Here is a 26,144-nt window from a genome sequence, read left to right on the forward strand (position 1 = left end):
TACTTATTAGTGCAACGGGCTACAAGTTTGCATTTCTAAAATAACAAGTTATCACAATGTTATTGATATGGTGAAACGATACGCATTGTGTTATTCCAGATCGCATTTTGCTGCGAGTAGAAACCGGCAGAGACTGTTTTTGTCGGGCTTGGCGGTTCTTTTTTGCCGTTATTTCTGCCTAAAATGAAATGCATTCATGTGGCTCCAATCTCATATCGTTGGGAGCAGGGACAGACTGAGTGCACTTTTATCGGGCCTCCCAGCTGTTTTTTTTCTCCCCCACACACAAAAAAAATTATTTTCTTGCTGTAACTCTTTCAGCCTGAAATGAACTACACTGTTCTGGCTGTGAGCTATTCTCTCCAATTCTAGATTGCTGCGAGTGGGCACTTATTTCGGGAAACGTGCCGTTCTGGTCCGCCTATTATGAAATGCACAGATATGGCCGGAATCCATTATTCCTAGTCCAATATTGCTGAGAGCAGGGGCTGGCAGATCGCATTTTTTTATCGTCCAGGTCGCTAAAGCACGCCATTTTTGCCCAACTAAAATGGGCTGTAGTGGTCGTGAACCATTATCCCTGATCGACCATTGCTTGAAGTGGGGGCTGTCAGAGCCCATTTTTTTTCTGGGGGTTGGGCTGCCGAAGTCTGCCATTGTGGTCAATCCAGAATGAACCATATTGTTTAGGCGGTGATCCTTTAAATCCTGTTTAATTACTGGTGTGAGCTCAGGCCAGCATATCACCGGGGGTTCTGGCCACTATTAACCCCCAAAAAAACGAGGGATTGGAGTACACTGGACCTTCGTTTATCTAGGGGGCTGTGTTCCAATTAGAAACTGTGATAGGCTAATCTTGTGAAGTAGAAATGTTCATTTTTTTATCACACGTCTAAACTAAATATCAAACCCTTTTTAACTATTTAAACGTTTATTTACAAATAAATACTGTAAAAAATCAATGTGAACTGAAAGTGAAGGCAGTGTTTAGGCAATCAGAATGCAGAACACAATACTGTAGCAACTCCGTGAAAGGTGAGCCGCGTTATGGCGAGGGTTCACTGCTTATTTCAGCGAACTTGGGCTTCTCAATGAATAAAATATAAAATGACATAAAAGGCTCATGTGTTCCGAATATTCGTGACCGGCCTGACGAAAACTCGTACGAAGCACTTCCCTCCCTGATTGACAGCAGCGAGTGTCACCCACCTCGAAGAGTGTACCATTACGTAAACCCAGTGTAGCGCATCACTACCCTTTGCGGAAATACCTTTTTGGTTCGCCCCTTTCACAATCCCGCTCGTTGATTGGTCCCATTCACCAGCAAGGCCCTCCCACCAACGGTTGCTGAAGTTTCCTTCCTTCCTGCGGCAGTATTCGCACTAGTTCTCTTACCGCCGCCGACGAGACACAGCGACGAATCTCCCGCAAAACCCAACCTCTTCTTCAAGCCATATGGCCTCAACAAACGGCCTTCTTTCTTTCAACGTGGGGCCCACTACTCTTTAAAAATTCCGCCGAAAAAGAGAAGACGATTTTCTAAAACCATCAGGCCGTTATCTAACGTAAGTAGAGCGACGAAAATGTGCGAGTGTCTCCATGGGGTTCACATCATGGCGGGCTGCTCTTTCCGCCTCCATTGCTTCGAACATGACAGCCAAATTCTATGCTTATTTCTGTTGACTGATCTGTCATTACGTGCATTTCGAAGGCCGTAATTATCTTAAAAAATGCGCTGACTTTACTGCACATTCAGTATCTCGTATCGACTGAGGCTGCTTACGCGTTTGTTGGGTTATTTATAACACAAGCTGTAACGTTAGCGTCGCGCCGCCATGCATTTTAACTGACCTAATAAATTCAATGTATTTTACCACCACGACTCTCTAAATCGTTAAATAGCCACCCTCCGTGACATTTGCCCTTGTGTGATATTGTAATATGTTTTTGGCTTCGCCCTTTATTGCTAATCTCATTCGTCAAGTGGTTTGTTGCGCGTGCGCAGTTTGCTTTTTCAGCTCGCCATTTTAGAGTTTAAAGGACAGACTTGTTTATTTAATGTTACGGCTCCAACATGCCTTCATGATTTCATACCCTGTTATATGAAGCTGTAATTTACATCTGGTCTGAGCTGTGCTGTTGAAAAATAATAAACGTACAATCTTGAGCTGAGATTTGTTTCTAACATTCGGAAAATGCTTGATTTTGATTAAACACAAATTAAAAAAAAACTCTTTTAATATGGAAGAAAATCAAAGTGAATAGTTCCCTTTGAAACGATGAGATTTTGAAAATACGATTCTAAACGACCAATATATCTATAATCTCATCCATCAATAGCAATTGATAATTTAGAATTGAGCAGTTTGGACACGCAATGCTTGACAAAAGTTTTTTTTTTAAAAAATCCCAATGTTCTCAGGGTAGTGTTGTCCAATGATGTGTTAATATTTCTTATAATATATATGACGACAGGAGAAATTCTATCAAGCCTCTACCCTTGAATGCCACTTTCGCCTAAGGTCACTTTGTGATTTTACCCACTAAACTAAGTGGTTGCAGTGTTTCTATTTTTTTTTTTTTCTAAAGAAAAATCGTAGCACCCGGTAATAAAAGTGTACATTTTCTATTTGTGCAGGGCTCCCCAGTCTCTGCACAGGTGTATGCACGCTATCCTGAGGGTCTAGGGGCGGCTCTTTACCGGGAGCACTTTGACTTCAACGCTGAGCCGCCTTGGGATCCTAGCTGATAGTGGGACAGGTCCGTCTCCCGACTTGTCCATGTGAGTTCGCTCCTTCGAGAACTTCGTTTCTCCTGACCGCAAAATTCCTTTTACATTCTTCTAATGGCGTATTTCTCTGTTTCCCTTCCCTGTAGTTTGTTGCATAACTGTCAGGAAACCCCATTTGGCTCAGTTTTGACCCGCCCGCCACCGACTCGTTCCCACTTGTTCTTTATGAATTTTGGCTCGCTGGAATACGGTTAAAATGAAAGCACTTGCCGGCGGATCTGCCGGCTACACCGTCGAGCTGCTGGAGGGCGGCGCCACTGTGGACGACCTCATCGACGAACGCATCTGCGAGCAGGCCTTGGTTGGTACACCCCTTAAAGCTATTATATACCGTATTTTCCGCACTATAAGGCGCACCTAAAAGTCTTAATTTTTTTCAAAAGCTGACCATGCGCCTTATAACACAGTGCGCCTTATATATGGCTCAATATTAAATTCGCAAGGTCTCGCAATTTACTCAACAGCCGCCGACTCGATTTTACCCCGAACGTGGAGTAGTCCGCGGTGTATATACCGGCGTTTTATTGGCTAACCAATGTGTCAATCATCATTTGAATCGATCACTATTGGCTGAAGTTATTCGGAGCCTCGGATTGGCTAGATGGCCAAAACAAACCCTGCAATCGGCCGAGTTTAGCAATGGCGTAGCAAGTCCGCGGTGTATGATGGGATTTATATACCGTCGTTTCATTGGCTAACCAATGTGTCAATCATCATTTGAATCGATCACTATTGGCTGAAGTTATTCGGAGCCTCGGATTGGCTAGATGGCCAAAACAAACCCTGCAATCGGCCGAGTTTAGCAATGGCGTAGCAAGTCCGCGGTGTATGCTGGGATTTATATACCGTCGTTTCATTGGCTAACCAATGTGTCAATCATCATTTGAATCGATCACTATTGGCTGAAGTTATTCAGAGCCTCCAATAGGCTAGATGGCCAAAACAAACCCTGCAATTGGCCGAGTTTAGCAATGGCGTAGCAAGCTTGCTAAAGTACGCCATAAAGAAACATGTTTCATTAGTCTGTATTTGTAAATATTCTACTCTCCTGGATTTACTTCACTCACGGTTGTAAGAAGACCATGATTGCGTATCATTATTGAACGTGAGAACTTAGGTGAGTTATGCGGCTTTATATTTTATCTTAGAACGATGTTGCTGTGATGAGTTGAGTGAATTCAACTCAATTCCAAGTGTTTATTGTCATATGCACAGTAAAGTTGTGAGCGAAAAAGAAAATAGAAACATAGAAATGTTTGGCATTTCTTGAATCCCAAGACTTCAACCTTCCGAATGATATTTGAAATGACGCATTTAAGTGACATCGTACGAACACCGCATCCGCACGTGTCTACGACACGTATTTGCTTCTTTGCAGGCTTTGGGAATGTTAAGGGGGTAATCAGTTTGACTGAATCATCTGACTGTTTTGTCGACGTTCCCATTGTAGCGCCTTATAATCCGGTGCGCCTTATCTATGGAAGATATAGGACCAAAAACTATTTTTTGGGGGTGCGCCCTATAACCCGGTGCGCCCTATAGTGCGGAAAATACGGTATACTGCATTTTCCGCATTGTAAGGCACATCCGATTATAAGAAGCACCCTCAGAAAAAAATGGTCTTGTTATATCTCCTACACAAAGTACAATGAATTTTAAGGCACATGGAATTAAGACTACAATAAGGGCTATAGTTTCACAAAAAAAATAAATGGATACAATAAACTTGATGTACTTACACTCATTTGTCGAGTAATGTTGCTAAACACAATTGTACAACATTGGATGTTATTACAATTCCACTATAATGGATGCAATAGGAATTGAACCCTGATGAACCCGTATGAACCCATCGACTAGACCACATGGGATATCACAACACTCGAGAAGCCATTAGCTTTCATCCCATCTTTATATTATTTTTATTCACTGTACCACGTTGATAATATTGGGTCTGGGTTGCGAGACGATTGTCAAAAATTTAACTGGTCGGTAGTGCAGAAAAGCTTCTGAACCACTGAAAGGGCAGCACTGTGTCGCCTATATGGTATTATACTGGTATGCATTTCCAATTTTCGGTATATAAGAGGCACCGGATTATAAGACGTATGTTCGAATTTCTGGCCAATTTTGGGTTTTTGCGTGCACTTCATAGTCCAGAAAATCCAATAAATCCCATTTTACTATCAAGTCTATTGTGGTTTTGTGTCAACAGGCAGAGAAAAGCGCCTTTGTTGTGGGCGACCTGGGCTCTCTGATGCGCCAACATGATCGCTGGAAGATCTCCGCGCCACATCTGCAGCCATACTTTCCGCTTCGATGCAACCGCAGCCTGGCGGTCCTTGAGGTGCTTGCCTCCCTTGGCCTTGGCTTTGTCTGCTCCAGCAAAGTAAGACTTTAATTTTATTCAAAGCGTGCTCGGCTCATGATCTGAAGACCTTATAACTTATGTCATTATCACAGGCTGAAGTCAACCTGGCCCTGGAGCACGGTGTGCCTCCTGACAAAATCATCCTGTCGGGTGTCTGCAAGCAGCTGGCGCTCATCAAGGCAGCGGCAAAGCACGATGTGCGCATGCTCGTCGTCGAGAACGAGACAGAGCTGGCTAAAATTGCCCGCCTCCATCCTCGTGCAAAGTAAGTGTTTGCTAGTTCATAGCACTATTTCTCCAGACAAGCATGGAAGTGTCCATTTCTGACTGGGCGGTTTCTCAGGTTACTGCTGCAGCTCAGCACTGAGGGCCAGGCAACCGAGACCAGCGTGGCCTTCGGGGCCACCCCCAAACGCTGCCGTCAACTTTTGGAGGCGGCCAAGGCGCTCGGGGTGCAGGTTGTGGGCGTCAGCTTCCACGTGCCGACCTCCTGTCAAGAATTGCAGAAGGCCTACAACCACGCAGTGGCAGACGCACGCTGCGTCTTTGACATGGGGGTGAGTATCATTTTTCGCAGGTACTTAACTTATAACCAATATTCCCTCTAATTTTCCACGGGTCTAAGCGTTCACACACAGTCGGTGAGCAACGCTTGAAACAGTTAGCAACAGCAACCCCAAGTGTGGCAACTAAATCATTATAAAAAATGTCCAAAACTTGACATCACGTTACATTTTGCTGAGTTTCCGGCAACTCAAAATTATTTTTCACTTTTGAATGAATTGACTAATGTACGATTGCAAAGGTTGCAGGGCCTACAAACGTCATTTGTTTTTACAATTCTTTCACAAGATTTCCATTTATTTTATTCCTGGTATCTTTTTTTTGCATAATACTAACATCTTTGGGGGCTTATTTAGTCGGTTGCACAATACAGAACTGTATTTATTTCATTTTTTAGTGGAAGTATTTATTATCTCAATAACAAATAACACTTTTGGAAGCTAACATTTGTTTTTGTTGGTTATTTCAGGTTGACTTGGGCTTCAACATGAACATCCTAGACGTTGGTGCTGGATTCACTGGCTCAGAGTTCCAACTAAAACAGGTCAGGCACATGAAATGACATTTTGATTGAGTCAGACTTTGACCCGCTGAAATGTGTCTGCCAGGACAACGATAAGACACACTGCTAGGTCACACTGGTTGATTTGTTGACATTAGTTGGGAGGATGAAGGATCAGAATAGTCATTCCGGCTGATAAGATACAGGAGGATTTTTGTTTTAAAGCAGACATTTTAGCTACTAAATCTGAACTGCATCCAAAAGATTTTGAATAAGAGGGACAGTTTTAGTGAGTTCTAGATTTAGTGAAGGATTATTTCTTTTGGTGCTTAAATAAAAAACAGCTTTTAGGAGGATCAGTCTGGCTTTCATGTAAAACAAAATATTTAAAATGTATTATTTTAAATAAATAGAATGATATTTAATCACCTTGTATCCAGTGTTGGGAGTGTTACTGAATACAGGGATCAGAATTTTCCGCGGATCCGCGGATTTCCGCTGTTTTTGAACCCCAAAGGTCATTCCCGTAAATCGTCTAAAATTCGATGAGAAAATATTTGGGGGGGGTGAGGTATGATACGTGACTGTTTCATCACCCCAAGTTAGCATTTAGACCATTGGTCGATAGGTTCGCTGATAACCAATCAGCGGAGCTTTTGTTCAGAGCATTGGCTTTCTCAAACATGGCGCTCCTTCCGGTCTTTTCAAACGGTGAAATGAGTGTTTGAAAAAGTAAATATGAAAATACTAAGAAAAGAAGACGAGGCTTTTGTCTCCGAGATGGATAAAGGAATCAAGAATAAATTTAAGTGGTCATGGCTGGAGAAGACTGTCACAGTAAACGTTAAAATCGGCGCAAAGATCGAGGAAGTTACAGAAACTTTGAGCCAGTTCATCGCAAAGTGTGATGTTCCAGGGAAAGCAAAGTGTCTATACTGTGTCGATCTGATCAATTATGGTACGCGAGGTTGTGTGTTACTGATCGATCATGCTAAAATGAACAAGCACAAAGCAAAAATAGCTTGCCGGCGATCAAATTGTGCAGTCGGATCCGCATTTAAAATCGGCAGCCACCGGTTCAACATTATTGGCCGTTTCAAATACTTCCACTTCAAATACTAGCAGCAGTCAACCACTGGTTCCCCTGTGTGACAGAAAATCCCAATCTGAGGTATTTATAAATCTATTTATTTATGAAATGATTTTATCTTTTGTGTTTATACAATATTTAGAACAGGATAAACAAAATTCAAAATTTGTTATAAACATGATTAAAATAGATTATTTTGTATCATCATGATCATGTTCAATATTACAAATGTTTTTAATGTCAATATATTATTTATTTTTTTAATATATATATATATATATATATATATATATATATATATATATAATACATGGTTTCTGTTTTGTTGGATTTAATTCATTCTAGTGCAATTTTCACATAGCAAATAAGATAAATGCTGTTGACTTCCCCCACCGGGCTCCGCCCTGGACCCTGGCTATTTCAGCTGAAAATGAAAATCTCCATTCTGATCCCTGTGAATAAAAATAATAGTAGTTAGTTATTCTAAAAGTAACTTAGTTACTCCCAGATTACTGATACCAAAAAGTAGTGCAATACTCAAAGTAAATATCTATCTTTCAAATTTCCATATATACTTGCATACAACGACTTAAAGTTGCTTCAAAACAGCCAGACAATTTAAAAAATAGACTAAAACATGTAAAACCACCTGTGGAAGTAGAAGCCTTCATATTTCCTGGTTTGTACAAGCTTGAGAGCTTGCAAAGAAACACTTGACAGAGAACACCCCATATCCATTTTGGCCTTGAACAACTCAAAGATCTTATTCTCCATTTCTGGGTACTATCTTGGGCCTTTTATATTTTTCTCCAAGCATGGTGTATTGCAAAGATAATTTTACAAATAAAAAGACTATAATTCAGCACACCTTAATGCTCACATTTGCCCTATTGATTTCCTGTTGGTTAGTTGTTCCTGTATAAGTATGGCATGGCTGTTTCCCCATGTACTGCTTCCAGTTTGCTCCTGTTGACACACAACCAAATCTGCATGCAAGATGTCACCCCCTAAAATGAGTTTTTTTTTTTGTGTTGTATTGTATTTATTTTATTCAGCCAGTATCAACCATAAACATGATATATACAAGAAATCATTTGACACGCCAACACTCAATAATGATAAATAGATTTTAAAAAATAAAAAGAAGAGTAAAAAATATATTGTAGTGTATAATACAAGGTAATTATATAGAATAGTTTAAAAATAAAGAATATGTAAATAACTAGAGTAGAATAGGTCGGAGGAACGCCGTTGCCATAATAATACTACAAACAAAACCTTAAATCAATTCCCGTTGAACATACGGATAGCGGAAGGGTAAAAACTCTTTAAGACGTGAAGTCTTGCTCGCAATGGAGCGAAGACAGCGACCTGACGGCAGGTAATCAAAGTACCTGCGAGCAGGGTGACGGATTGTCTATAATTTTTAGTGTCCGTTTTCTAGTTCGATCGATGTAGATACTTTGCAGGGACGGGAGGCCAGTACCTATTGTTTCTTCTGCTGTCCTCACTACTGATTCCATCTTTGACAATTCTTATCTGATTGACGCGACCAAACCAAACTGTGATTGACCAAGTCAAAACGGATTCAATGATAGCACGATAAAAATTGACTAGAATGGATTGACTGACTCCGAATGATTTTAGTTGACGAAGGAAGTAGAGCTTTTGTCTGGCTGACTTTAGAATATCAGTAGCATTGACAGTCCATGTGAGGTCAGCTGACAAGTAAGTACCCAGAAACTCGAATGAATGGACCAGTTCCACCTCACTACCATTAATTGACAGTGGCACATGCGGGGGAGGCTTAGCACGGAAATCCATTATCATCTCCTTAGTTTTACCTACATTCAATAATTAAATTACTCTTATGACACCAGGTGGAAAGTGAATCAATTTCTGCTCGGTATTCAGTTTCGTCTCCATTTGAAATAAGGCCAGTAACCGTGGTGTCGTCTGCATATTTAGTGAATAGTGAATGGTCAGAATTGGGTTGACAATCATGTGTGAATAGGGAAAACAAAGTTGGAGACAATGGACAGCCCTGGGACTGTTCTCTTTTGAGAAGGAAATCTAAAATCCAATTTGATAGTAAAACGGGAAAATTCAGGTCACGAAGAAGTTTAAAATGCAGTTTAGAAGGAATAATGGTGTTAAAAGCCGAAGTAAAATCTATAAATAAAACCCTAACGTATGAATTCCTATGCTCAAGATGACCGAGAATCTCATGAATACAAATTGAAATGGAATCATTTACACCTGTATTGGCTCGATAAGCAAATTGGTACGGATCTAGATTCGATGGTAGAAAGGACTTCGTGAATTTCAATACGATCTTCTCGAAAGTTTTCATGATCACGGACGTGAGTGCTATGGGTCTATAATCGTTCAGACATGAGACATTGTTCTTCGGGTCCGGTACAATTGTAGTGCTTTTCCAACACGAGGGCACAGTAGCAGAACTCAAAGACCAATTGAAAATACCAGTAAAGACAGGAGCAAGTTGAGAAGCACACTCTTTGAGAAGGCAGGGTGAGAGTTTATCGGGGCCTGGTGATTTCCTCTCTTTCAACCTCCCGAAATCCCGTCTTACCTCCTTCACTGATGATCAAAGGATTGTCGTCCTTGGTCACAGGGGCTGGCACTGGAGTACTACTATTGTCCTTGTCAAATCGGGCATAAAAGTCATTGAGCTGATTGGGTAGAGTAGCGTCCACAATACCAACAGTCTTCTTTGGTCCTTTGTACTGAGTTATGAGCTTCAAGTTTGACCATAGAGCTCTGGAGTCCTGAGTGTCGAATTGTACCTCTACCCTATCGCAGAATGAACGTATGGCGGCCCTAACACCCTTTGTCAATGCTGATTTCGCTTGGCGGTAAGCGTCGGGGTCCGAGTCCTTGTGCCTATAGGCGGCGTCCTGGGTATCTATCAATTTCCGGATGCACTTGTTGAATCATGGTTTTGAACTGAGTACTGAGTTTTGGACGTAGTAGGTAGACAAAGCTCCTGGCAGAAACGTATGTAATCCGACACCGTGTCCGTGTACTCGTTGATGTCATTCCCGTGTTTGAGTACTTCCCAGTCTGTGCACTCCAAACATCCACGCAGTTTATCCGCATCAGCTGGTGACCTGGTCAGATGGGTACGTTTTGTAGGTGGAACTTGCTTGCGCTGTTGTTTGTAGGCGGGTATGAGTAGTACTGTGGAGTGATCGGAATTCCCCAGACTTGACCGGTTAACAGATTTGTACGCCTGCTTCACTGGACAATAACAGTAGTCGAAGATCTTGTCACCACGGGTTGGGCATGTAACTTGTTGTTTATAGTTTTGTAATACGGAACGAAGATTGGCCTGGTTGAAATTGCCTAATACTATGGATAGGGGGGCAGCACGGCGGCGCAGTGGTTAGCGCTTGTGCGGCACAGTTCATGTCATGGGAACCTGTCGTGGGTTCAAATCCAGCTCCAGACTTTTTGTGCGGAGTTTGTATGTTCTCCCCGTGCTTGCGTGGGTTTCCTCCGGGCACTCCGGTTTCCTCCCACATTCCAAAGACGTGCATTTCAGGTGAATTGGCCGGTCCAAATTGTCCCTAGGTGTGAATGAGTGAATGAGTTGTCTGTCCCTGTGTGCCCTGCGATTGGCTGGCAACCAATTCAGGGTGTCCCCTGCCCACTGCCCGATGATTGCTGGGATGGGCTCCAGCCCCCCGCGACCCTACTGAGGATAAGCGGTACGGCTAATGAGATGAGATGAGACTATGGATAGGGTGTTGGGATCCTTGTTTTCGTACTTGGATATAGCGCTTGCTAATCCTTTTAGTGAGACATCGACGTCGGCCCTTGGGTGGATATATACTACGGTGAGGGTCACTGATGAGAAATCACGAGGAAGATAGAAAGGCCTGCATTTAATGGTCACATATTCCAAATCAGCAGAACATCCACTGGATATAATCCGAGCATCCGTATACCAGCTGTCGTTCACCAAAAACACATTCCGCCTCCTCGGGATTTACCTGTGATATCTGTGTCCCGATCCTGACGGAAAATCGTAAATCCCGGCGGCTGGATTAAGTAATCAGGATGTGATGGTTTTAGCCAAGTTTCAGAAAAACAAAGAACGTTCACGGAAATCTTTCTAGGTATGAATCCTCATAAACAACTCATCAGTTTTGTTATAAAGCCTCTGAACGTTAGCAAGCACTATACTAGGTATAGGAGCACGTCCATTTCTTCTTCTGGCTTTCACCAATAATCCACCTCTTCTTCCCCGTTTACAGGTTCGAACCTGACTACTCTCATTCCTAATTTCAGCATTAAAATTGTCAATATCAGATAAAAGCGGGGGGTTAAAAGAAGTAATATCCACAGGGCGTAGTAACAGTAGTTTCTCTCTAGAATATTGCACGATAGAGTAGGTTGTAGAGATAAAGAAAAGCGATAAAATAAAAAAAAATATGAGAGCTCGACGTGATGCGTCGCCTTCGATCGGCGCCGGAACAGCGCGACGTGACGTCATCACTACTTGTAAATTTGGCTTAGATGCGGGGTATATATGGTAAGGAGAATATCACCATGATGTAAAATTCTTTCTCATCGTACTCTGTGTTGTGTCAAAGGTGGAGTCTGCCCTCAGCCCACTGCTCAACGTGTACTTTCCACCACTGTCTGGCGTGCACGTTTTGGCCCAACCGGGCTCCTTCTATGCGGCATCGGCCTTCAGCCTGGCGGTCAATGTGATCGCTAAAGAGGCGGTGACCCTGTGCCGGAATGGCTTACCTCCTGGTGAGTCCGCTTAATCACTCAGCCACAAATGCGGCCGCCTGGCCATTGAGTAACGGCTGTTGCGTAATCATAAATCTTAGCTGGAGCTCAAATTCCGTTAGAGTGCACTATTGTGATGGTGCACGTTCCTAACCCTGTGTGTGTGTGTGTCGGCAGATGACAACAGCGAGGACGCAGAGTTCCTGTACTACATGAACGAGGGTGTTTACAGCTCTTTTGGCATAAAGCTCTTGGGGAACGCAATCTCTGCCCCGACAGTGCACAAGGTGTGACAAATGTGGACCAATCACCTGAAAGTGTGTCAGGTTAATGGGACGGTCTTGAGATTTCCAATGTGAAGTGACCTTTTGCACACGCGTGCTCCACTTAACTGACACAAACAGGTTGTTTGGAACATACTTAAGAGCAATATAATGATTGTAAACTAGTTGTTGGTTGACATTTTTGCCTTCATGCAGCATGCGCTGTGCACTGACGAAGCAGTGTACCCCAGTAGCCTGCGGGGCCCCACCCTGGACCAGTTAGACTTCGTGGTGGAACGTTGCCTCCTTCCTGAGCTCAGCGTGGGCAATTGGCTGCTTTTTTCTAACATGGGCGCCTCCGGCCTGGACGATGTCTATGGGGGTACTTGCGCTTCCCCACAGCCACCCATTTACTACACTGCAACCTCCTCCGATTGGTATGCGTTCTTTTTATTGCTTCCAGTTGACTTTATGGCTTTTGCACACCTCCCTATGTTGAATTATGGCATTATGAATCAATCCATTTCACTGATTATAGCAAATATTGACCCAACTGTAATTTGTCTGTTAAACTAATTAGTGTATTGTTTGTTTGCAGCTTTTTATTTAAGAACAACACAAAAATTAACCGCTAACTGACAAAAGGATGCGACTCAATTTTTGCACAGAAAACCGGAAAATACTAATGATTTTTCATTATTAAAAAACATACAAAATCAAAATATCCTACGCGTCAAAATTTAAATGAGGATATAAAGCAAAAATTTGACCCTGGAATAACGTTCTTAATGTTTAACAATAATAATAATAATAATAATTTCCTTTGTATTGTCATTCTTTGTAACAATGTACACAGAACGAAATGTCGATACACCTGACCCGTTGTAGCGAGTCGATGCAGCCGCAGCCAGAGGGCGCCGCCATTATACCAATTAGGTATGTCTCGATCAAAAATAAAATTAGACAGTTGATTTGGACTTAAGTATTTAGGAATAAAAGGAAGAGCGTATATGTGACCACTAAATGTCACTGTAGGGTGTAGTGCAGCTGAAAACTATTACTAAAAAGCACAAGAAAGAATACTTTTAATTACGGAGACTCAAAGTGACTGAAACGCACCGTTTAACTTCTCATTTTTGGGCCAAGCTTTTTGGGTAATCTTAGCAGCAAGATGACAGACAAATAATTCAGCTCCCTTTAGGTAAGGCTAATGTTTTGTAAAATATAACATTCTCAACCTACCAGTATTATTGAAGAAATGCATGTTTATTTCACAGTTCTTGTATTTTTGCTTATTATTTAGATATTTTTTCTCATATATATATATATATATATATATATATATACAGTGAAGAAATTAAGTATTAGAACACCCTGCTATATTTCTATTCCTCCCACTTAGAAATCATGGAGGGGTCTGAAACTTTCACCGCAGATGCATGTCCACTGTGTGAAATAAACTAAAAAGAAAAATCTATAAATTATTTGTGTGATTCAGAAGCAAATAAGTATTGGAACATCTAGAATTCTGACGCTGAAAGACTTGTTAGTCCACCTGTACTCCATGTATCAGCCTGATTCAGATGCATGAGGTTGATAGCTGCATAAAGACACCTGTCCACCCCATACAATCGGTAAGACTTTAACTTGTAACATGGCAAACACCAAAGAGCTGTCCAAAGACACCTTAGACAAAGTTGTACACCTCTACAAGGCTGGAAAGGGCTACGGAGCAATTTCCAAGCAGCTTGGTGAAAACAGATCCACTGTTTGAGTAATCATTAGAGAAGGGAAGAAGCTAAACATGACGGTCAATCTCAACCGGAGTGGAGCCCCATTCAAGATATTACTTCATGGGGTTTCAATAGATTTTAAGAAAGGTGAGGAATCAGCCCAAAACTACACGACAGGAGTTGGTCAATGACCTGAAAAGAGCTGGGACCACCGTTTCCAAGGTTACTGAAGGTAATCCACTAAAACGTCGTGGTTTGAAATCATGCATGGCACGAAAGGTTCCCCTGCTTAAATCGGCACATGTCAAGGCCTGTCTTAAGTTTGCTTATGACCATTTGGATGATAGAGGAGTCATGGGAGAAAGTTTTGTGGTCAGATGAGACCAAAATAGAACTTTTTGGTTCGAATTCCACTCGGTATGTTTGGAGGAAGAAGAATGAAGAGTACAATCTGAAGAACACCATCCCCACTGATGAGCCATGGGGTTGCTTTGGGGTGTTTTTCTGCACATGGGACAGGACATATAAGAGAATGACCGGGGCCATGTATTGTGAGATTATGGGGAGCAACCTCCTTACCTCAGGCAAAGCATTGAAGATGAGTCGTGGCTGGGTCTTCCAACACAACGACCCGAAGCACACAGCTAGAAAAACCAAGGAGTGGCCCCGGAGAAGCATATCAAGATTGTAGCATAGCCCAGCCAGTCTTCAGACCTGAACCCAATCAAAAATCTTTGCAGGGAGCTCAAACTCTGTTTCTGAGCAACAGTTCAGAAACTTGACTGATCTAGAGAAGATATCTGTGGAGTAGTGGGCCAAGATCCCTCCTGCAGTGGAAAATTACAGGAAACGTTTGACCTCTGTAATAGTAAAGGGCTACTTTACCAAATATTAACATTCATTTTCTCAGGTGTTCAAATACTCATTTGCAGCTTTATCACACAAATAAATTGTTAAGAAATCATGCATGATCTCTGGATTTTTCTTTACTTTATTTCTCACAGTGGACACGCACCTGCGATGAAAATTTCAGACCCCTCCATGATTTCTAAGTGGGAGAAAAAGCAAAATAGCAGGCTGTTCAAATACCCATTTTCTTCACTGTATGTTTCTTTTACCACTAAGCAGCGTTAATTTACAGTCACTTTGAGTGAATTCAGAAGGCACCAGCTTCACGCCAGTTTTAGTCCAGACAGAACCATGCAGATGGTTTAAGACTCGGACTCCCTACAAACAAACTAAAACACCACTTGGATCAATGTATAGACTGTACAATGACTAGAAAAGTAAATATTGTGATAAGAAATAAAGTAAAAAAGTGGATTTGAATATATGGATATTAAGGCATATTGATTACAGCTAAATTATAAACTTGATTAAAATAATGATGTTGTGATTTGAAAGAACTGGAAAACTCAATCAATTATGAGTATATGCAGTGATGCATTTAAATATTCTAACAACCCTGCATAACGTAACAAATTTGCAAAAAAAGATAAAAATCTTATAACTGAAGAATTCATTTGAAAATTTCTAATTAAGAAGTGTACACAACATTTTCCAGTAGCATGTACTTTCAGTATATACTTAGGGTTGCTGAAAATAGTCCAAATATTGCACATGGGCTATAGTTTCGACACCAGTTTGAAAACTTTCACAACTAAAAAATACATCAAATTATTAAATTGTTACTCTTTAATTACAGGTGTAATAAAGCCCTCAAAGTGATTTCTTTTGAATAACATAAAATGGCAATCTTTTTGTTATCCATCTTTGATTGTGAAAAATATTTTGTTGGTCCCACAGGTACGAAATGCTGGAAGCAGGTGTGACGCTAGATGGCGCCATAAAGACCTTCGTGTAGTTGCTCCCGAAATCCTCCTTAAACACCCCCCAAGCGTCTTGCTGTGGTTGACATTCCAGCCAGCATTTTATTACAAAATAATCCCTATGTCCCTTTTTTTCTGGCCCCGCCATATTAATCCTGCCCAAGTGATGTTATGCAACAAAATGGACGACTCAATAGATGGAAGCCCCAAAACGCCCCCCCCTTCCCGTCTTTCCCAAACTAACCTAGCAGTTGGTGGGAGGGGGGATGTTTCGTTGCTCTACAAAACTATAATCCTTTTATGAAATTGCTAATGTTCTCTATTGTGTGTTATATCCTTTGAAAAACATGCAAAGTACCTCAAACACCATAACAACAAACCAACGTTTTTTTCTTTTATTTATTGGATCAAGTTTTGCTGTGACAGCTTGTCCCTGATGTTTTTTTTCTAACGGCTTCATACGTGCTGTGGCTGTCTTGTCACGTAAAAAGGGCCGCCAAGTCATTTGTACAGCTTTCTTCAACTTATTTAAGGCAATCTTTTTGTTGCCAAACAAAAAAAAAACGTATTCTTGGCTTGCTGTCTAAAAGCACTAATGGACCACTCCCAGTTTTTGTTGTCTGTTTTTCTTTTGAATGTAAATTGTCTGAAATAATGCGTGATTAATTTAATACATTTCTGACTGAAATCATTCATACTGAGTTGGCTTGATTGATTGTCCCTTACTGAGAACAAATGTTTTCTTGTAATGCACAAAGCGTAATGTTCTTAATGGACAAAATACATCTTGAACATCAAGGCACAAATTATAAGACCATAAAAAATAATTTCATTCATTGTGCTTGTGTGTGAATATAGAAATTAATGGGTATTTTGTCTGAAAACCATAACTAAATAAATTTAGAGTATTTAGCCTTATATATATATATATATATATATATATATATATATATATATATATAATGCATACCCCACGTTCCTGATTATAAAGAGAAACCTCAAAATATTTTCTGTGGGCCAATTTATATATATAAGGCACACCGGACTTGAAGGGGTAGAAATAAAAGCTTCAGTCAGAACAAGGGTTGCATTAAAAAAACATTCTAAACTTTTTGTCAACTAGATTCACTCATAAAAAGGTTACGGTTTATGTAGAAGCATTTCATTGTAATTTTGCATTTCCAATTTGATTTGGTGTATTTCCGGTCTATAAGGCGTACTCATATCTGAAAAATCTGTCGCGTAATTACAATATTAATGAGTGTCCGCAAAATAGGGTACACACACACACATAAATGCAATTTTTTTTTTGTGGCAAATTTTTAAGCTCAAACATGTTGAAGTAGTCCAGTACATCTTAAAATGTGATCGCCCAGAGATTAACATTAATTTGCATGTTTCAATTGGTCCATTGTGTAAAATTATACTCAAAAGACTTCTGGGGAAAAATTGCGACTCAAAATTTTCCTTTTTTTTTTTACCTGGAAAATAATTTTAATTTGTGAAAGTTACCATTTGAGAATTATGAAATTTTACTCCTATTCCTGGAAAAATAATTGCCTAGTTGCGCGAAGTAGTAAATTTTGCCTATTTTTAAGCATACAATCATGGAAAAAAATAATAGAATTTTTCTATGGTAAATTTTAAACTTAAAACTTATAGCGACAATTGCTAACCTAAATTTTAAGCTAAAGTAGCTTGCAATACCGATTTTCACCACTGTGCTAAACCAAATGATGGCTTGCGTATGATTGGCTAATAAAAGTGGCATGATATGACGTCATCAGAAAAACGGACCGCCCATTTAGCTCATTTTCCCGACCTCTGATTGGCCAAGCTCACTCATATGTCACATGATCACAAGCAGGAGCTCCTCTAGCCACGCCCCTTAAAGCTAGCTAGCATGTTCAACACACACAAACAATAAGCAAAACAGAACATGAGTAAAAGTTAAAAAGCTTAATGAAAATATTTCATTCAGACAGTTTCAAAGTGCAAAAAACTTTAAAATTAGCTTTAAAAAAGTAACTTAGCAAAAAAGCTAAGAAACCTCTCATTGGTCAGTTTGGTTGGCATGCAAATTAGACATCTCCTACGTCATATCCTGAACTTGAGCGCCATCTTTTTCCGTAACGGCAAAGAAAGGAGACAAAAAACGTGTAAAAAATCGTTAATGTCTTCATTTTCGACTCGTTTGGCGCTTCTAAACTCTGAAGCGGTTCCACGGATACGCGAGATGCGGCTCCGTTGAGTGAACCGGCGACTGCGGAGGAATACGGTGGGGAACTCGGCGGGCGAGGGAGGAAGAGTGCGGAGGAAGTGGGACGGAGTGAGCGACCCCCAAACCTTACCTCGGACTCCCGCAAGCAGGTAGACGTCTGCCGGCTGGACTTGGGTTGTCATGGGCGGGGTGGAGGCTCCAGTGACCCGGCGTGATGCTGTCACTGGGCGGGAGCCAATCACTTGGGCACCAACACGTAAACGCAACACGCGCTTGTTCATAGTTGGTTGTTCAGCCCTAACCTATTACGTGCATAATTAATCACGTTTAGTGTAATTTATCACCAAACGAGAATTGAGTTTCTCCTAATTATAACTAAATTTAACAAAAAAATAGTGAAATATGTTTCATTTTATGTCAATTCTGCTGCTGTTTAAGTGGTAAAATGATGCCCCGTATAGTTATGTCTTCTAGTAAATTCTAGCGCGCAGACATAGATATAGCGTCACCGGACATTCCTGTTACAGACACTAGGCGGTAGTCATTCTTAAACGCATTGCATTTGCAATAATCGCAGCAAGGCTTTAGGGCTAGGACGTTAGCTTGGCCTTTTGGCTGAGAGTAAGTGTCCCGGCTCCTAGGCTTTGTAGCGTATTATGAACTGACCGATAATGGATAATGAATAACGAAGATAGAACAATAACCCTTCAAAACCCCAAGCTGTCAAACTCATGACCTGCTGCAACATATAATGTGGCCCGCGGTCGACTATTGCTCGGAGTGGGGCCGAGAGAGCAAATTACTAAATTAGTGTCACGCGTGGTAGCTCTTTTTTCCGTGTTTTTTCTGCCTGAAATGAACTGCACTCGTGTGGCGGTGATCCATTATCCCAATCACATATTGCGGCAAACTGGGATGGCTGAAGGCCCTTTTGTCAGGAGCCTGTCTGGCCCATCTAAAATGTAATGTATGATTTTGGTCGTGCTTCATTATCCCTGGTCAATTAATACTGTGCGCAGGGGCCAAATCACTTTTTTGGGGGGGGTTTCTGGCCCATAGGGCCTGCCACTGTGGCTCGCCTGAAATGAACGGCGCTGTTTTGGCCAAGATCTATTATCCCTAGTGTTGGAATTCAATCAAAATCAATGTGGGGGCAAATAAAATCAAATGTACAGTTTACCAAATTGTTCAAATTAGTTATCTGACTCCATTAACCAAACACAACCTACACTCACCCAACAATTTATGCACGCTCGTTTCTTGAAGGAAAAAATGAACAGGAAAGCCGACATTTCCACACGGGGACAGATTTAATTTCCCTAACAATTTAACTGAGTGTATTCCATCGAAAACGGCTGAATTAGTGACGTTTGAGTCTGTGTTAAGCCTTCTTCTGAAATCCTTTAGCTTTCTCTTTTTGGCCCACGTCTCCCCGCAAGATGGCGTCTCGGCTCCGCCCATGGGCGTACCAAGAAATTGTTTTGCGCCCACCGTTCTCACAACTCAGCGCCTTGTTCTCAAAACAACGCCTGCCGTCCACCGTCAGAGTCCTGTTATCAAAATTCCCTAGACAAAATATTCTGAATTTTAAACAGCCTGACCTGTCATTGAACTAAAGCCCAGTCAGTGAATATCTTTTGCATTAAATGTAATTTGTAGTCAATCGTATAAAATCCTTTATAGTCAAATGTATAAAATCCTTTATAGTCAAATGTATAAAATCCATTATAGTCAAATGTATACAATCCTTCACTAGTAAACTATTGGTGAGAGCGTAGTCGGGAAAGTACATTTGTTGCGTTGTCGCTCTTTTTTTCCTGTTTTTTCCTGCCTGAACTACAATAATACCTCTCGTGTGGCCATGATCCATTTTCCATTATATTATGGTCACTATTGACTGTGATAAATGGGGATTAAAGTATTGTCATCAATACCATTAGTACATTCCGTTGTGTGTATTTTCAAACAAATTTACATAAATTCAGACTTTTTTTTCTATAATGTTGCATTTATTAAACCGGTGTATGCTGTTGGGCCTCTCTGCTGATGAAGGGTTGCATGGCACAGCAATACACCCCATGCTGTACTGTGGGGTTAATGTTTGATGTCAGGTTGGGAAGAGCGAAGAGGAATTAATGTTTGTTGAATGTGAGTGACTCTAGCCACCTCCCACTAAATGGATACGGCTTCGGTATGTAAATAGATGGATAGAAAACCTTTAAACAATAAAAATATTTGTTTAAAGGACGTGATCAAGAATGTATCAACTCCCGGTGAACAACTTGGACAAAGTCCGCAAGGCACGGAAGGCGGTGAAGCACGTGCTGAGCGAAATTGGCCTCGAGGACTGCCAGAACTTTCTTCAGGTACTTGTTTATACTTCAATTAAAAAAAAGATAAGATCTTCAGTTTCCATATTTGGATCTGATGTAGGAGCTTGACGGTAAAAAGGATGAGAAAGACGGGGAGAAAGCTTCAGGGGAAGATGCTAAGGAAGAGGATCGTTTGCTGGGCACTGAGTGGACCGACTTTACCGATGGATATAATGGACGACGTCGCAAGAAGGTGACTTGTGCTCAGATCACGTCATGTCAAATGTGTTCTTAACCCCTCCTGAGCTAACGTTAGCATTGTTATTATTATTTATTTTACAAAATAATACAGAAATGTTCCAAAAAGTCCCTTGATGGAAATACTACAAAATACCACTTGAGGCACTTTTCAGATATAGAATAGAAATACTACCAAGGAAACATTCCTGAAATACATGCTATAGTAATCCTACACAAAATCCTATTACAGATATACTACAAAAATAATGTAAAAATGCATTGGAAATACTCCTACGAAAATAATGCAAAATTCGTCCTAGAAAAATGCTACAAAAAAACAAAACAAATAATATCACGTATGTATTGGTGTTAATGCATTTTTATCTTAAGCTGACTGAATTCCCTTTTTCCTCACAGTGGCCATACCGCTCTCGCTCCTTATGTTGCGTCATGTGCAAGTACTCGTCCAAAAACATCCACACCTTCCGGAACCACGTGGCGCGCTGCCACGAGTACCTGCAACGCATGTGCACACTTGCTCCATGTCAACGTTGCGTCTTCGTGGCGCATCCTCGCGCCGTCAAGAAACACATCCTGCTCTTCCACGGCGGACGCCCCATCAATCCGGCGCCGGTCGGGGCGATGACTGCGGCGCCGGCTGGAATGTTGACGGCGGTGCCACCACCTCTGCCGCCGGTTAGCAGCGCGTTCGGCCCGTTGCGCTACAAGTGCAAAAAGTGCTCGTACGCGTCTCAGTCCGTCTTCACCGTCAAGAAGCATATTGTCCTCAAGCACATGGACAGGGTGCCGGAGCAGTTCATCGGATTTCGCCATCCAATAGCTGGCTCCACCGCCAAGCTGTACTGCTGTAAAGTATGCAGTGTCAACACAGGGAACTTGGATCAAATGCTGCATCACCTGCTGGTGGATCCCAAGCATTACAACTTGAGCACGCAGGTAGGGTTACCAACAATTATTTTGTACATTATTTCCATTCATTTATTCAAGAAGCTGCATGGAATTTGTGACTTGTTATTCGCTGCTGCGATCTCCAGGCTTGTGTCATCATTGCAGCTTTACTCAGCTCTTTAAGATGCACGTGCAAGGACGAGCAATTTTAGATGCGCTTGAATTCAATCTATTTTCATCTTTCTTTGGGTTTGGGTTGGCGTTCGGACTACTTGAAGCAGGCTTTTTCTTATCTTCACCATTTTCATGCTACACTAACGTCAGTCTCCAGCTCCCCTACCACCATTTCTCCCACCCAATGTGTTCCGCCCCGAAAGGCTTTGCTCAAAGACAAAACAAGATAGGTGTAGTGGAAAATATAGAATAAGGGCTTTTGAAACTCAGTTGTGCATTGCTAACACATACTCAAAGGTGGGGTGTGTAGTTTTAGGTTTTGTTAAAAAGTTTAAAATATAAGATATTTTCTCCGCTGAGTATGTGTTAATAATGACCAACTCAGTTCATAGAGCCTTTTATATATATTTTTTCCACCGTGCTTATCTGCTTTTATCTTACTTTTATCATCGTTTTTTTTCCGCCACAAAGCACATTATGCTCAAATACAGTCCATATGCCAACCCAAACCCCGAAAAAAAGATGAAAATGAACAGTTTTTTCGAGCGCTTCTCAGAATTTCACATACTTACACGTACGACAAAAAGAGCTGCAATAAAGAGTTTAGCCAGAACATGGTGTCGGCAAATACAATGTTTTGAAATTACAGAAACCACTTTTAATGGAGAAAGTATTAATCTTTTACTCTATAATTAATCAATAGTTAATCATTCTTGCATCATTCTTTGCTTCAAATTCAATTCAATTCACCTTTATCCCTTCTCGCAGGTACACTCGATGATTGTGGACATCCTGGCCGCTCCTAGGAGTGTTGCCATGGTTAACGGCAACACTCGCTACGTCACGCTACCCAACCTGGCGCCCAAACCCATGAACGGCAATCCCTATGCGGTACCCAGGAACGGACACCCAAGTGGTGGCACCCTGGTGGCGTTACAGCAGCTCCAAGGCTCTGCCAACAGCCCTTCGTTGATTTGTGCTCCTGGGAGCAACCAGAGTTACTTGCCCCCGCAGGCCTCTGCATTGGTCCAGCTAGCAAGCGCAGAAGCTAAGGGTTTACTCCAACCGGGTGCGACAATCTCCTTGCAGGGCTCCCAGGTAGTTCAGTATCCTGCCGTGAAGCCGTCAGCTCCACCGGCAGCCCCATCGGCTGCAGTGGCTGCAGCAGCAGCGGCCGTATCCGCAGCGGCCAAGTCCGCAGCGGCTGTGTCTGCAGCGGCCGTGTCAGCAGCTGTGGCAGGACCACCGGCCCAGCAAGTCCTCACACCAGCACCCAAACCGGGCGTGGAGCAGGTCCCACTGGTCAACCAGATGACACTCCAAGGCACTATGCTTACTTCCCAGTCCCTCTTGAACAACCTCATACCCACCGGCAACCGCGTCAATGGTATGCCCACGTACACCTTCGCGCCACTCCAAATGACCGCGCCTGCCACGCCGAGCTCAGCCAAAAATCTAGAGACTAAGAAGTGGATCACCTGCCCCCTCTGCAATGAACTCTTCCCCAGCAACGTCTTCGACATGCACATCGAGGTGGCCCACCAGACCAATTCAACTGTTCACCGCTCGGAGAGCCTGGCGGGAAGGGCCACCTTCCTTAAGAAGATGTCCGACAAAAGCGTCAGGTGTCTGACTTGCAATGCGATGCTCTCTGAGAGCAACGTCCTGCAGCACCTGCTCCACGGACTCAGTTGCCTCTACTGCTCCACTTTGTTCTTCTCCATCAAGCAGCTGGCAGAACATGTCATGTCGCACAATCCCGCCAGCAAGCTATACTGTGACTTCCTCCAGCAAAACTACAAGATCCACTCCAATGGCAACTCCGGGTTCGTGGTATCGAACTTTGACTTTACCACAGAGGCCCCGCAGGAAATCCTGGGCGAGGCTGAAGTACACCTGGCTCTGGTCACCAGTTGTATGGATTTGGTCTACGTCAAGCTGCAGCCCGGCTGTCCGCCTGAGATCCGCCCGGCGCCAGGTGCCAAAATCCACACCACCTACTGCCCCTTCTGCGATGAGAAATTCCAGGAGCAGTTTAAGTACCTGCAGCACCTGAAGCAGAAGCACCTTGTGGCACCCACCATCCACGCCATCCTCAAAACCGACGCCTTCAAATGCATCTACTGCAACGGCGTCTACACTGGGAAGGTGACCCAAAAGGCCGTCATGCTCCACATCCAACGCTGCCGATGCTCGCCTAAACCACCGCAGGCCCCGCAGTTTCCGCAACTCCCTAAATTGGCAGCCCCACCTCCTCCTCCGCAGGTGCTCAACCACGCTCTGGCGCCCCGGCAATCTGGGTTGTACTTCCTCCACATGCCCCCAGGGATGTCGGTGAAACCGGCACCACTGAGACTGCGGGCGCCCGTTCCGCCGCAGAACAAAGAACAACTCGAGTCCACCCGCAGACTGGAGGCTGCCTTGCAGCAGGTCATCGAGCTCAACAGGCGTGAACGCGAGGAGAAGGCTGTGCGCCGTAAAGAAGCGCCCCCGCCGGAACCTGAAATTGTGTCCGATCCGAATGTCAAACTAGCCCTTGAGCCTGGCCCGGCAGACCGGCGCAGCTACGTGGACCGTCGCGATTTTGTTGCCCGCTACTTCAGCGTCAAGCCATACATCAGTCGCGCTGAGGGGGACGAGCTGTGCCGCCGCCTTGCACTAACCAAGTCCGAACTGGTGTCGCTGTTCAGTGCCAAGCGTCTCCGCTGCTTGAGGAGCTTCAAGGGGGCCAAGTCCTCTGTGCTAATGGGTTTCAACATGGCCCTGTTGGCACGGGTACAGCATCCGCTAGAAATTCCTGAGCAGAGGGTCGTGGAGTCCAAGGAGGCGTCGGCAGACGAGGTATTGGAGGACGAAGCACCGGCCGACGGGGTCCCGAAGGACAAGGTACCGGAGGATCCTGCTGAACCTGAACAGGAACTGATGGATGTAAGTGAGGGTAACAAAACTGCTGCACAGGTGCCTATGGAGCAAAAATAATTGACAGGAGAAGGATTGTAAACAATTACTGAAGTCACAAAATGAAAACTTGAGGGGCCATATACCATCATGTGGCATTTTTGTGCAGTCCAGACACAACACAATTACATTGTGGGGTGTTCTTTGGACTTGTTGTCAGCGCATAGGTTACAATAATTTACGTTATGTTTGTGGTCACAAATGAGTATTTTGCGCATGCTTTTTGTTCCTGGGCCTCAAATGGTAGTTTGTCAGGTCTGGGTTGCAGGGAATCTCTGCCTCACAACCGTGCAAGAAATTTGACAACAACAAAAAAAAAAAAAGAAATCCTCAATTATATGATGCTGCCTCCCCCAACCTTAGTGAGAAGGAGCAGTTCCTAAAATGGATTATGCTGCCTCAAGATTGACATTGTACCTCACCAAATCCCTATTATCTTACAAATAAAGCTCTTCGCTGAAACAGACGACACCCAAGCATGGTGCATTAACAGTTTTTAATCGACACAATTACAGTTTAAAAATATGCTGCGTTGCGGGGTTCATTATAGTTTAACAGGGTAAACGGCATAACGTTGTTGTAGTTATTTGTTGTCCATTTAAGGTCTTTTAGTGACGTGTTCGAAAAGCACTGACTTTCTCTTCTCCTGGCTCTGATTTCCACGCCCACTATTTTTAATTACGTATATAAATGTGCACAATTTTCACTCATAAGGTTAGCTAAGTCTACCTACGTAAGTTAATTTTGATGTGTGTCTAAAAGCTTCTGGGCCTAATACTTCCTATATTATATTTATTATTGTTTAAAGAGGTGAAAATTGGTGTCAGAATGTCCGAGTGATAATACTCACGTTTTGATCACTAAATATTAACGGAGCTATAAAATTTTACCTTATTTTTATGTTCTGTTGTGTTCTGTTCTCCTGACAGCTGCTCGTTTTTTGTACCGTATTTTTGTATTGAAACCATCATCATCCTGTTCTGTCTTCGGTTTTTCAGCGAAAGTGTTGAACCAAAATAAACATTTCATCATGTGTTAGGGTTTGTATTTTTTTTTTTTTTGTAGATTGGACTACGACAAAAAAAAAACCCTGATTATATTCCGTGAATCTTATCTACAGATATATTTTTGTTCATTTAACATGTTTTTTTGTGGCCAATACTAAAAATGATATCCACGGATGCACGATGATAATGAAGTGACTGGTTTTCGAACCAATAACCGCTAAGTGTGACGTCCCAGTTATCGGGCTTGGGCTTTTAGCCGTCCCCTCTATTTTCTATCAGTTTTCTCTATAAACACAAAAAAATAACAATTTAATAATAATAATAATAATTTCCTTGTATTGTCATTCTGTGTAACAATGTACACAGAACGAAATGTCGATTGCACCTGACCCGTTGTAGCGAGCCGATGCAGCCGC

At 42.4% G+C, this 26,144-nt stretch overlaps 2 protein-coding genes across 2 annotated transcripts; both read left to right on the forward strand.

Annotated features, from left to right (window-relative positions):
* Positions 1–1,306: 1,306 nt before the first annotated feature.
* On the forward strand, positions 1,307–16,600 carry azin1b (antizyme inhibitor 1b). Its single transcript, XM_088328800.1, has 11 exons — positions 1,307–1,565; positions 2,639–2,782; positions 2,878–3,092; positions 5,007–5,180; positions 5,255–5,427; positions 5,506–5,719; positions 6,196–6,270; positions 11,938–12,103; positions 12,260–12,369; positions 12,562–12,782; positions 15,885–16,600. Exons 3-11 carry the CDS (start codon positions 2,988–2,990, stop codon positions 15,940–15,942), a joined length of 1,296 nt encoding a protein of 431 aa, XP_088184926.1. The 5' UTR covers positions 1,307–1,565; positions 2,639–2,782; positions 2,878–2,987; the 3' UTR covers positions 15,943–16,600.
* A 1,393-nt stretch (positions 16,601–17,993) lies between these two features.
* Positions 17,994–25,759, forward strand: adnp2b (ADNP homeobox 2b). The gene is made up of 5 exons (XM_088328803.1): positions 17,994–18,277; positions 20,374–20,494; positions 20,562–20,693; positions 21,098–21,637; positions 22,532–25,759. Exons 2-5 carry the CDS (start codon positions 20,387–20,389, stop codon positions 24,740–24,742), a joined length of 2,991 nt encoding a protein of 996 aa, XP_088184929.1. The 5' UTR covers positions 17,994–18,277; positions 20,374–20,386; the 3' UTR covers positions 24,743–25,759.
* Positions 25,760–26,144: the final 385 nt, after the last annotated feature.

The sequence above is a fragment of the Urocampus carinirostris genome, chromosome 2 (genome assembly GCF_059441175.1).
Source record: "Urocampus carinirostris isolate Australia breed hairy pipefish chromosome 2, RoL_Ucar_1.0, whole genome shotgun sequence".
Taxonomy (NCBI): Eukaryota; Metazoa; Chordata; class Actinopteri; order Syngnathiformes; family Syngnathidae; genus Urocampus; species Urocampus carinirostris.

What these genes read in the sequence shown, in the direction of transcription:
- azin1b (XM_088328800.1), top strand. Translation starts at nt 2,988, where the DNA reads ATGAAAGCACTTGCCGGCGGATCTGCCGGCTACACCGTCGAGCTGCTG. An exon ending in GCTTTGTCTGCTCCAGCAAA is followed by an intron (nt 5,181 to 5,254) that starts GTAAGACTTTAA and finishes TCATTATCACAG; the next exon opens with GCTGAAGTCAACCTGGCCCT. An exon ending in CAGAGTTCCAACTAAAACAG is followed by an intron (nt 6,271 to 11,937) that starts GTCAGGCACATG and finishes GTTGTGTCAAAG; the next exon opens with GTGGAGTCTGCCCTCAGCCC.
- adnp2b (XM_088328803.1), top strand. Translation starts at nt 20,387, where the DNA reads ATGTATCAACTCCCGGTGAACAACTTGGACAAAGTCCGCAAGGCACGG. An exon ending in ATGGACGACGTCGCAAGAAG is followed by an intron (nt 20,694 to 21,097) that starts GTGACTTGTGCT and finishes TTTTCCTCACAG; the next exon opens with TGGCCATACCGCTCTCGCTC. An exon ending in ATTACAACTTGAGCACGCAG is followed by an intron (nt 21,638 to 22,531) that starts GTAGGGTTACCA and finishes CCCTTCTCGCAG; the next exon opens with GTACACTCGATGATTGTGGA.